Below are 12,060 nucleotides of genomic sequence, written 5' to 3' on the forward strand. Positions count from 1 at the left end.
TTTTGGAAATTAACCCCTTATTGGATATATGGTTTACAAATATTTTCTCCCATTCCATAGGTTACCTTTTCATGTTGTTGATTATTTCCTTTGCTGTGCAAAAACATTTTAGTTTGACTTAGTCAGACTAGACTTGTTTGCTTTTACTTTTGTTGCCTGTACTTTTGGTGTCAAGTCCAAAACAAGTCACTGACAAGACCAGTGTTTTCTTCTAAGACAGTAATACAGTTTCAGGTCTTACTTTTTTTTTTTTTTTGAGTTTAAGTCTTGAATCCATTTTGAGTTGATTTTTGTGTATGGTATGAGATGTGGGTCCAGTTTCATTCTTTTCCATGAGGATGTCCAGTTTTCCCAATGCCATTTATTGAAGAGACTGTCATTTCCCCATTGTGTATTCTTGGCACCTGTGCTGAAGATTAATTGACCGTATATGCATGGGTTTATTTCTGGGCTGTCTGTTCTGTTGCATTGGTTTATGTCTGTTTTTATGTCAGTACCATATTGCTTTGATTACTAAAGCTTTGTAATACAATTTGAAATTAGGAAGTGTGATGCTTCCAGCTTTGTTCTTCTTGCTCAAGATTGCTTCAGCTCTTTGGGGTCTTTTGTGGTTCTATACAAATCTTAGAATTTTTTTTCTATATCTGTGAAAAATGCTATTGGAATTTTTATATAGACTGCTTTGAATCTGAATGTCTTTCCATTTATTTGTGTCTTCTTCAATTTCTTTCATCAATGTTCCGTAGTTTTAAGTGTACAGCTCTTTCACATCCTTGGTTAAATTTATTCCTAAGTATTTTATTCTTTTTGGTGGTATCGTAAATGGGATTGTTTTATTAATTTCTTTTTCAGATAGTTAATTGTTGGTATATAGAAACACAGCCGATTTTTGTATGTTGATTTTTTTTTTGGCTGCAGTGGGTCTTTGTTGCTGGGCACGGGCTTTCTCTAGTTGCGGTGAGCGGGGGCTACTCTTCCTTGCTGTGTGCTGGCTTCTCATTGCAGTGGCTTCTCTTGTTGCGGAGCACGGGCTCTAGGCGTGAGGGCTTCAGTAGTTGTGGCTCGCAGGCTCTAGATCGCAGGCTCAGTAGTTGTGGCGCACGGGCTTCGGTGCTCGGCGGCATGTGGGATCTTCCCGGACCAGGGCTCGAACCCGTGTCCCCTGCATTGGCAGGCAGATTCTTAACCACTGCGCCACCAGGGAAGCCCTGTATGTTGATTTTGTATCCTGCAACTTTACTGGATTAATTTCTTAGTTGTAACAGTTTTTTGGTGGAGTCTTTAGAGTTTTCTATATATAAGATCACGTCAACTGCAAACAAAGATAATTTTATTTCTTCCTTACCAATTTGGATGCCTTTGTTCTTTTTCTTGTCTGATTGCTCAAGCTAGCACTTCCAGTACTATGTTGAATAGAAGCGGCAAGAGTGGGCACCCTTGTGTTGTTCCTGATCTTAGAGGAAAAAGCTTTCAGCTTCTCATCATTGAGTATGATGTTAGGTGTGAGCTTGTCATATATGGCCTTTATTATACTGAAGTACATTCCTAGTTCTGTATCTGATTTGTTGAGAGTTTTTATCATGAAAGAATGTCCAATTCTGGTAAATGTTTTTTTCTGCATCTATTGAGATGATCATATTATTTTCGTCCCTCTTCTGTTAACATGATGTATCACATTTAATGGTTTGCTTATGTTGAACCATCCTTGCATCCCAGAGATAAACCCCACTTTGATCATGGTGTAGGTTCCGTTTAATGTGCTGTTGAATTCAGTTTGCTTGTTTCATTGAGGATTTTTGCATCTATGTTCATCAGGGATATTGGCCTGTAATTTGCTTTTCTTGTAGTGTCCTTATCTGTCTTTGGTATCAGAGTAATGATGGCCTCATAAAATGAGCTTGGAAGTGTTCCCTCCTCTTCAGTTTTTTGGAAGAGTGGGAGAAGAATTAGCATTAACTCTTCATGAAATGTTTGGAAGAATTCACCAGGGAAGCCCCCCAGTCCTAGGCCTTTCTTTGTTGGGGGAGTTTTTTGCATCACTGATTCAATCTCCTTACTCATTACTGGCCTGTTCAGATTTTTTATTTCTTCATGAGTCAGTCTTGGTAGATTGTATGTTTTTAGGAATGTATCCATTCCTTCTGGGTTGTCCAGTTTGTTGTCATATAATTGTTCATAATAGTCGCATGATCTTTTGTATTTCTGGTGTTATCAGTTGTAATGTCTCTCTTTTTTTATCTTATTTGAGTCTTTTTTTTTTCTTTGTGAATCTAGCTAAACGTTTGTCAGTTTTATCTTTTCAAAAAACCAGGTCATAGTTTTATTGATTTTTTTTTCTGTTGTGTTTCTAGCCTTTATTTCAATTGTTTCCACTCTGATCTTTGTTATATCCTTCCTTCTGTTAACTTTGGACTTAGTTTGTTGTTCTTTTCCTAGTTCCTTGAGGTGTAAAGTTAAGTCGTTTGAGATCTTTCTTTTTTCTTCATTTTGGCATTAAGCTATAAACTTTCCTTTTAGAGCTGCTTTTGCTTCATCCCATACTTTTTGGTATGTTGTACTTCAATTTTTGCTTGTTTCAGATAAATTTTTTTTATTTCCCTTTTGATTTCTTCTTTGGCTCATTGGTTGTTCAGGAGTGTACTAATTTCCACATATTTGTGAATTATCTAATTTTCCTCCTGTTATTGATTTCTAATTTCATACCATTGTGGTCAGAAAAAATACCTGATATGACTTCAGTATTTTTTAAATTGTTAAGATGTGTTTTATGACCTAACATATGCTCTGTCCTGGAGAATATTCTGTGACACATGAGGAGAATGTGTATTGTGCTGCTATTGGCTAGAACGTTCTCTATATGTCTGTTAGGTTCATTTGGTCTAAAGTGTAGTTCAAGTTCAGTGTTTCCATACTGATTTTTTTTTGTCTGATCCATCCATGGTTGAAAGTGGGGTAGTGAAGTCCCCTACTGTTATTTATAATGTTGTCTATTTTCCCTTCAGATATGTTAATATTTGCTTTCTGTATTTAAGTGTTCTACCTACCATAATTTTAAATTAATGATGAGTTTAAATCGTATTTGGAGAGTTCTTTCACAATTAAATTTGTGATGTGACATTGGTCATTATTGGTGACAAACTCGCAGGTAGGCTAATACTACTGTGTTGCTGCTTACATTCATACTTGAAGAAAATAGCAACTTTCAGTTAGAAGTTGGTGACCATTAAAACAAATAATTTTCCCACCCAAGTTTACTATAAATTCGTGGCCCAAGTCCAGGGTTTCCTCCACGTCCCCTCATATCTCAGACTTAGTAAAGGAGCTCCCAGGGCACCCACCCAATCTTAGGGCCCCATTCACTGTCATGTCCCACTCCTATCCCACCCTCAGAGAGTAGGATTTCAGTGTTCATTCATTCAGCAAACATTGAACACCAGCTCCGTGCCAGGCCTTGGGACAAATGGTGAGATCCAAAGTCAAACAAGATGAGGTCCCTGCCTTTAAGCTGCTCGTCATCTACTTAAGGAAGAGCATCAGAGATACCATCCCAAAATGCAAACTGTAAACAAGCACAGGAACATATCTACCCTTCCTGGTAATCAGATAAACCCGGTGATGCTGAAGTTGGGTCACTAGTATTGATCATAGAAATTCCATACCCTTCTTTCTCAGCACTCTCACTCTTGCAAATTTGTGCCAAAGAAATAACTCAGGACAAAGGACAGAGTGTGGAGGGCAGAGGTCCTTTCCTCTTCTTTTCTGGAGGCTGTGTCCTCCTCAGGAAGGGGTTGGGTCTTGTTCAGCTTGTGCCCCCGTGCTGGCACATGTTAATACTCATAAAGCCCTGTTGGGTGAATGTTGGACCACCGTGCAGCTCCAGTGGACAAGAGAGGGAGCTGGTAGGAGGGGCAGTCCAAAAGCCCTCCACTCATCAAGTTCCTGTGTTCTCTTCTAGCCACCAGAACATCAGGAGAGATGGACAAGCCACTCATCAGCTGCCACCTGGTGGACAGTGATGGCAGCCTTGCTGAGGCCCCCAGTGAGGTTCCCAAAGTGGGCATCCTGGGCAGCGGGGACTTTGCCCGCTCCCTGGCCACACGCCTGGTGGGCTCCGGCTTCAGCGTGGTGGTGGGGAGCCGCAACCCCAAACGCACGGCTGGGCTGTTCCCCTCAGCAGCACAAGTGACTTTCCAGGAGGAAGCAGTGGGGTCCCCAGAGGTTATCTTCGTGGCTATGTTCCGGGAACACTACTCCACACTATGTGGTCTCAGTGACCAGCTGGCCGGCAAGATCCTGGTGGACGTGAGCAACCCCACAGAGCAGGAGCACCTTCGGCACCATGAGTCCAATGCTGAGTACCTGGCCTCCCTCTTCCCCGCCTGCACAGTGGTCAAGGCCTTCAATGTCATCTCTGCCTGGACCCTGCAGTCTGGCCCAAGGGATGGAAACAGGCAGGTAGGTGCTGGGGGAATGCCAGTCATCATAACAATAAATGTAAATGGCTAACTTTCATTGAGGGCCCTTGGTGTACCAGGCTCTCTATGTACATTATCTCAGCTCATCTCACAGCACTGCAAAGTTCCATTTTACAGAGCAGGAAACTGAGGCCCAGAGATGTTAATGAACTTACTTACACTAGGTCCCACAGCTTGGTGAGCTGGGATTTGAACCCAGTTCATAGGAACCTGAAATCATGTTCTTTCTTCTATGGTAATTTGATTTCCAAGAAGACAAGGAGGAAAAGGTTGATGGCTTTCTTTTTACTATTTGGAGTCAAAAAGAGGAGAGATTTTGCTTTTAGGATTGGACTTAGAAAGAAGAAGGTAACACACTCATGTGCCAGGTCCTAAGGAAGCAGGCATGTCCCAAACTTGATCTCATTTATTCCAAGGGCTTCCAAAAACTGTGTGGATTTCTCAGAATAGTCAACAGCAGGTTTTTCTGAGGGTGGAAAATGGCTCCAGAAAACAGCCATTGCTGCATACTGTTGTTGGCAAGTGGACCCCTAACCAAGACAAGGTGATTTTTAATGCCGAGAGGCAACCTGTACTTGCCTCAGGGAAGCATGCCAGGCTCCACATGTGTATGAGAACTTCCACCCATGAGTCCAGCTCAGACGCCTTCTCTGCCCAGCTCCATGCCAGGCTGTGGGGAGCCCACAGGTACCCAGCCAGCCCTGACTGGAGGGCCCTCCATGCAGCCTGCATCTTGGGACTCCTATATTTGGACAGGCAAGGAACAGCGGGGGAGTGTAGGGTAGCAGGGCCTGGGAGGGAGCAGAGCTAGAGGCTGGCTGGGGAAGACTTCGAGATCGGCCTTGGCCTTTGCCCTACCTCACGTCGTCAGGCACAGGGAACAGGAAGGGCGTTCCAAGCTGAGGGGGCAGCCCACAGAGGCACAGAGGTGAGGAACAGTGTTCCAAACGATGTTCCCAGATGGGGACGATAGTACCTACTTGCAGGCTTGTGACGAGGCTGAGGGTCCACACGTGTAACGCCTGGCACATAGCGGGTGCTGAGTCAGTGTTGGTAGACCACCTGACCACAGCGGTGTCAGGAAGACCCATGGAGTGTTCGGGGATCAGAGGACACCAGTGGGCCTGCGTTGGGGCTCATGGAGGGAAGCAGTGGGCTATGAGGCTGGGGCTGGCTTGTGGAAGGGCTTGTGTGTTGGCTGAGGGCTGTAAGGGGCCAGAGGACGTGGTCAAAGGGGACACTTCTGGACTGAGGGATGGAGCTGCAGCCACAGTTGCACTTTCTGGGCCATATTGCAAAGCCCAGTTGCTGAACGACCCCCAGGGCGGGCCACAGTCCTTTGAGGCACCTACTCCAAGGGCCCCCGGGGGCTGCCTAGATGGGCATTTTGCTTGTGGATGCTGATGGCAATGAACTGGGCGACATGCTCACTGTTGGATGAGCGTTGGCCGTTTTCCTCGAGTAGCGGGCATTGCTGGGCCAGAGGCTAGGGGCCCACAGGGAGCCGAGGAAAGGCCCCAGGCTGGGATTCAGGGCCCCCTTCCGCTCCAGCCGTACCCTTACCCGGCAGATCGCTGGGCCTCGGTTTCCTCCGCTGCTCCATGAGGAGCTTGGCCAAGATGCCCTCCGAGGACCCCACCTGATCCCCCCCACCTTCCTCCCCACAGGTGCCCATCTGCAGTGACCAGCCAGAAGCCAAACGCGCCGTCTTGGAGCTGGCGCAGGCCATGGGCTTCACCCCCGTGGACATGGGGTCCCTGGCCTCGGCCCGGGAGGTGGAGGCCATGCCCCTGCGCCTCCTCCCAGGCTGGAAGGTGCCTGCTCTCTTGGCCCTGGGGCTCTTCGTCTTCTTCTACACCTACAACTTCATCCGCGATGTGCTGCAGCCCTACCTGCAGGAGGGCAAGAACAAGTTCTACCAGCTGCCTGTGTCCGTGGTCAACACCACGCTGCCCTGCGTGGCCTACGTGCTGCTGTCGCTGGTGTACCTGCCCGGCGTGGTGGCGGCGGCCCTGCAGCTGCGCCGCGGCACCAAGTACCGCCGCTTCCCCGACTGGCTGGGCCACTGGCTGCAGCACCGCAAGCAGATCGGCCTGCTCAGCTTCTTCTGCGCCGCCCTGCACGCGCTCTACAGCTTCTGCCTGCCGCTGCGCCGCTCGCACCGCTACGAGCTGGTCAACCTGGCCGTCAAGCAGGTACGGCGCTCGCCTGCCTCCCGCCAATCACAGGGCCGGGGGTGCCCGTGGGTGCAGCCCACCGGTTGTCATCGGCCAATCCTGCCCGGACTGGGTCCCGCCCACATCCTGCTGTCCGAGGTTGGGCGTATCAGCGAACAAAACATGGAAAGCCCTATGCTCCCAAGCCAGGGAGACGTAAAGTGCAGCTGTGAGTTACAGAGGGTAGTGAGGTGCTCAGGAGGGAAGTCAAGCCGGGGAGGGGGTGGGGTGCAGTATTAAGGGGCGGTGAGGGAGGCCTGGCTGAGCGGGGGACATGTGAGCCCCGGTCGGAAGGGCAGGAGCTGCCTGGCACCTTTGAGGATCGGCAAAGAGGCCCTCTTGGTGGAGCCAAGGGACGGCGGAAGCCACACGAGAGCGGCCTTAAAGGCTGCGGAAGGGCTTTGACCTTAGACTTGAAGCCAAGGAAAGGTGTTGAGTAGAGGAGTGATGACCCGTCTGGGGTTTTAACTGGCTCCCTCTGCTGCCAGGTGGAGAACAGACAATCAAAGCGCAAACGCACACGCTGGGAAACCAGGTAGGCTGTGCAGGAACCCAGAGGAGAGGCGGTGGGGCTCGGAGTGGGGTGGGAGCGGCAGAGAGGCGAGAAGGTGCTGAAGGCGTGTTCTGAAGCTAGAGCGCGCAGAACTGCTGTAACAGACGTGGGATTCATGAGGTGTTTGAGGACGGCTCTGGGGTTTCAGCCTGAGCACCCGGAGGGCTGGAGTCGCCATCACCGGAGACGGGAAAGGCTGCAGGAGCATGTGTTTTCCGAGGGGGGAGAAGGGCACAGTAATTATTCATTTAGGAGAGCCGTACGGTGATCTTTCGCCAGCAGGATTCCTGGGAATGGAGGGCCTTCGGGCCAAGCCAGGTGGTATCACAGTCAGCATCCCCTGGCACCTGTACCCACAGAAATAGTCCCCCCCCAGATGCTTCCTCCGGGTTTCCAAGCTCACGGGGCCTGATCCTGAGTCCCAGGCTCAGGTCTGCAAGCAATGCTGTCTTTCTTTATTGTCCCCAGCCTGCTTAATTCCACCTCTAGTCCTCAGCCTCTGGCCTGGAGCGTGGGTCCTACCCACTCCAGGACCCTTAGTCACCCAATGAGACACTTCTCTTCTACCCCTGGTTCCAGCTGCAGTTTTGTTCTTGCTTGGGAAGCAGGGATCTTACTGAGGCTGGGCCCTCCCCAGGTTCACCCACCATGCGGCCGTCCCCTCGGAGGCCTGACCACTTCCCAGAGCAGGACCAGGAGGCAAGGCTGGGCCGCTCCCTGGGAACCACAGACCTCAGCCCCTATTCACTCTAGTTCCTGCTTCCCTGCTGGCAGCTTCTCAAATGCCCTCGTCATTCCCCACCCACGGACACCTGGCACCATTTCATCTGTAGGCTTGGGCTTTCATAAGAGAAAAGAGGAACCCCAGACTTCAAGCAAAGAAGCAAGACACCTGCTGGAAATGAGAGAGGAAGGGAGAAAATAATAGTCACTAACGCTTAAAAAGAGCTTACTGTGTTCCAGGTACCATCTAAGAGCTTTACATACCCAGTGTGAATTCATTGAACTCTTATCCCTATAAGGCGGGTGCTGTACTACCCTTATTTTACAGATGATAAAACTGAGGCACAGAGAGTTTAAGTAACTTGGTCAAAGTCACTCAGCCAGTAAGTGGCTGAGCTGGGATCCAGATCCAGCCAGTCTCCTCCAGATCCGTGTTCATGCCCATACTGCCTTCTACAGGGAAAACAAGTCCAAATTAACAGTTGAATAAATGATCCCAGAACTCATCCATTCGCTGAGTTCTACTCTACCGGGCCCTGAGGCCACAGGATGAAATAAGACGGTCTCGTCCCTCACCTTAGCTGGCGTGGGGTGGCGTGGAGGCCTGCAGGCCAGAGCCCTAGACTCTTGTCCTCCAGCATCACTGACTGGAACAAAGATCTTGACCTTGAGCAAGTCACAGCCCCTCTTTGGTCCTCAGGGCCCTGATGCAGATGGAGGTCTCACCCAGTGCTAACGTTTCCTGATGCAGATGGAGGTCTCACCCAGTGCTAACGTTTTTGATGCTCCTTGATGATATTTTCTTACTTCTAAGAAGAGTCAGCCCGCTGGGCAGGAAGCTCTGCATGGCTCCTCGGAGAGTGGAACAATGTTTGCTGCCCAGGAGGTGGCAGGTGTTTCAGGCAGTGGATGGGGAAGAAGGTAACGCCCCCTCCCCACTAGAGCACAAGGCAAAACCCCTGCCCCCTCCTTCCCCTGCCCACCCTCTGACTGCCATTCTCCAAATTCTCCGCCCCGCCAAGGCTCTCCTTGATATTACGTTCATATAGTTTTGCCATGATGCAAATACCAGGGCACAGAGGGGCCCGTGTGACGTAATTTTCCCTGAGTTCCAAGGCCCTTTAAGGCTGCAGGCCCCCGTGGCGGTTGCCAGGCCACCATCACTCCCACAGGACAGGATCAGAGACAGACAGCAAGGCCTGTCAGGCAAAGGGGCTGAACCTTGTTCTGCAGAGTTCTGGAGGGCAGAGCCAGGGCTGATGTGGCTTCTCAGGGACGGGAGTGGAAATGGGGGGGAGGGATTAACAGAGCAGAGCAGCCCAGAAGAGGGGTGAGCAGCCAAAAAGTAAATCAGTGGTGCCTTAGAAACGCATGTCAAGATCGAAATCCAAAATCAAGATAAAGATCAAAGAAAATGTTTTACCCACACACTGTTTTCTTCGCCCTATGACCCCAAATCTAGTCCAGGCTGTCAGAGAGAACTGTCTAAATCTCACATCTGAGTCTCCTGCCCCTGGGCCCTTCAGCTTCTAACTTGCAACCTACGGGGAAAGGAAACCCCACATGTGGATGGCAGCGTTCCATCTCTTGTGGACGAACGCTATCCTGGTCGTGCTCAAGGTGGCCAGCTTGATTAGCTCCGAACATGAGAGAATCACTAGGGGAGTGGAGAGCGTGTAACCTATGTCCCAGTTTGCCATCTGTGACACTGGTCACTGGGGAACCCTGGGAACAGCACTGTAGTTCAGTCAGCTGGGTGAGGCTCCCACAGGCTACTGAAGGTGGCCGGGAGCCAGATGCCTGTGCAGGTGCCTCACCCCACCCCTTCCCAGTGTCGCGGCTGAGTGGAACTATTAGAGGAAAAAACAAGACCTTTTGCAAGCAGATGTGGTGTATGTAATCATCCAAGCTCTGACTTGTGACATGAACTGCCTGATCTTACCAAAATGCAGAAAGGAGTGACTAATAAAGTATATTTGAAGAACAAACAACTTACAACTCGGGGATGACCCGCTGAGCGGCAGTCGTTAGTGCAGGGAAGGTCTGAGTTAACCTTCTCTGGGCTCAGTTACGTGGGAGACCTCCCTGCCCTCTGCAGGGTACCGTCGGCCCCGCCTTTCTCGCTAGCGCTGACATTCGTTTGGCACACAGCAAAATCACAGGATTTTAGACGTGACCTCTTCCAGCTCTGTCAGTGGAGAAACGGAGCCCCAGAGATGGAGTTGCCCGGAGTCTCACAGGACTCATGGTCAGGGTGAGAACCTGGGTCCCCAGACTCCTGGTCCTTTTGTGGCTTAAAGGCACCAGTGAGAGCCAGCTGCCCTGAAATAGAACAGAGGGCCTCGCTTCTCTCAAATTGCAGGAGAAGTACCCAGTGGATGGCCTTTTCTCAGTTTCTTTCAACGTTCTCTCATAAGCTTTTCAACCATTTTTGCTCAGACCACTAGATTCACGTTTAATATTATATCTTCTAACTGCACTTGGGTTCTTTTTTTCCTGCTGAAATAGTTTCTCAAAAACCTGTATGAGTCACTCTGTTTTGCGAAGCAGAGACCTACCTACTAAAGCCTAGTCATGTTTCCTAATGGAAATGCTGTTCCTTGTTGTGTGGGTAGAATTGAAGCAGCAGCGTTTCCTGGTGTTTCTCAGAAAACATCTTGACTTCCAGGAACTCTGCAACACGGTCTAGTTCGGAAATGATGGTTCTGTTAGAAGGATCTTAATAAAAGCTCTTCCTCGTGTGCACGGTACGAGTGAGCGTCGGCCAGGCTGGGGGGGAAGGGTGGGGCTGAGGTGCAAGGGGTCGCTGAGTGGGGAGGGAGAGGGTAGAATCCTCTGGGCCTGCAGGGGCTCCCCCATTGGTGCGTCCCTGGGGCTCACTGGGGGATCCCAGAACTCTGTGAGGGCAGGTATCTTTGCTCTCTGCAGCCCAGGGCCTAGAACACAGTAGGTGCTTCATAAGCACCTACTGTGTGCTAGATTCTTCATAAGTGCTCATGGGCCCGCTTGGTGAATGGATGTCGGCCTCTGTTGCCTGGCAGTGGTTGACTCAAAGCTACATTCCTCAGACAGAAATGGGGAGCTGGGTGGGAAGATGGGAGCTGGGGGCTAGTTAGGAAATGTTGAGGGGTTTGGTGTGTGTGTGTGTGTGTCTGGAATATGAGCCAGTGACAGGGGCAGCTTGGGGGACCAAGGATCCAGGGTGAGACAGGCTGGGAAGGAAGGTAGTCAGCAGAGGCCGCAGCCTGTCTGGCTGAAGGGATTCTGAGTTAAGAGAGCGCCTCCTTCCTGCTGGGGATTTGGGCACCAGAAAACCTTGTGAGATGGTCATAGTTGGAGGTTCTTTATGTCCTGTCAAATCCTCTGGCTCCTTACTCTTGGCTTATGTGACTGTTCTGGTCGACCGGCCCCAGACAGAGTTGTGAAAGCCCTGGGGAAGGAGGAGCCATGCCTTCCGAGCCAGCTGCCTGGGTCCTGATCTCAGCTCTGCCATCTGCTAAGCTGTGTGTGACCATGGAAAGGTCACTTGATCTCTGTGCCTCATTTCCCTCATCTGGAAAATGGGGACAACAGTGACCTCTGCCTCACGGGGTTGCTGTAAGGATCAGGTGAGCTGATACCTGAGGAGCGCTTAAAACAGAGCCAGACACATGTTACGTGGAGTGGAAAGTGGGAATGTTGGTCGTTACTGCGTTCTTCCCGTCCTAAATTCCTTGCTCGCCCAAATCCCAGGGCATCGACCTTGGCCACGGTGTTCATGGTTTCCTTTCCATCCACACCAGGTCTTGACCAATAAAAGTCACCTCTGGATCGAGGAGGAAGTCTGGCGGATGGAGATCTACCTGTCCCTGGGAGTGCTGGCCCTGGGCACGCTGTCCCTGCTGGCTGTCACCTCACTGCCATCCATCGCAAACTCCCTCAACTGGAGGGAGTTCAGCTTTGTTCAGGTAAAGCAGTTCTGCCTCTGCTGGTGAGCCTCGGCGTGGCCCTGGCCCTGCCTCTCCTGTGCAAGCACCTTGCCATCCACGCGCTGCCTGGGCTTTTGTAATCTGTGCTACAGAACCTCTCAGTCAGATGCCCGGGCCTCCCCAAG

The 12,060-nt window shown here is 50.2% G+C and overlaps 1 protein-coding gene across 5 annotated transcripts in view; it reads left to right on the forward strand.

Moving 5' to 3' along the window:
* The window catches only part of STEAP3 (STEAP3 metalloreductase), a 137,883-nt gene that overhangs the window by 24,077 nt on the left and 101,746 nt on the right, over window positions 1-12,060 (forward strand). For all 5 annotated transcript variants that reach the window (XM_082397901.1, XM_082397902.1, XM_082397903.1 and 2 more), the window contains exons 2-4: window positions 3,956-4,455; window positions 6,143-6,670; window positions 11,750-11,914. In XM_082397901.1, the coding sequence (XP_082254027.1) occupies window positions 3,956-4,455; window positions 6,143-6,670; window positions 11,750-11,914 (1,193 nt within the window). The remainder of the gene's footprint in view (window positions 1-3,955; window positions 4,456-6,142; window positions 6,671-11,749; window positions 11,915-12,060) is intronic.

Source organism: Balaenoptera borealis, assembly GCF_965194805.1.
Source record: "Balaenoptera borealis genome assembly, chromosome: 6".
Lineage (NCBI taxonomy): Eukaryota > Metazoa > Chordata > Mammalia > Artiodactyla > Balaenopteridae > Balaenoptera > Balaenoptera borealis.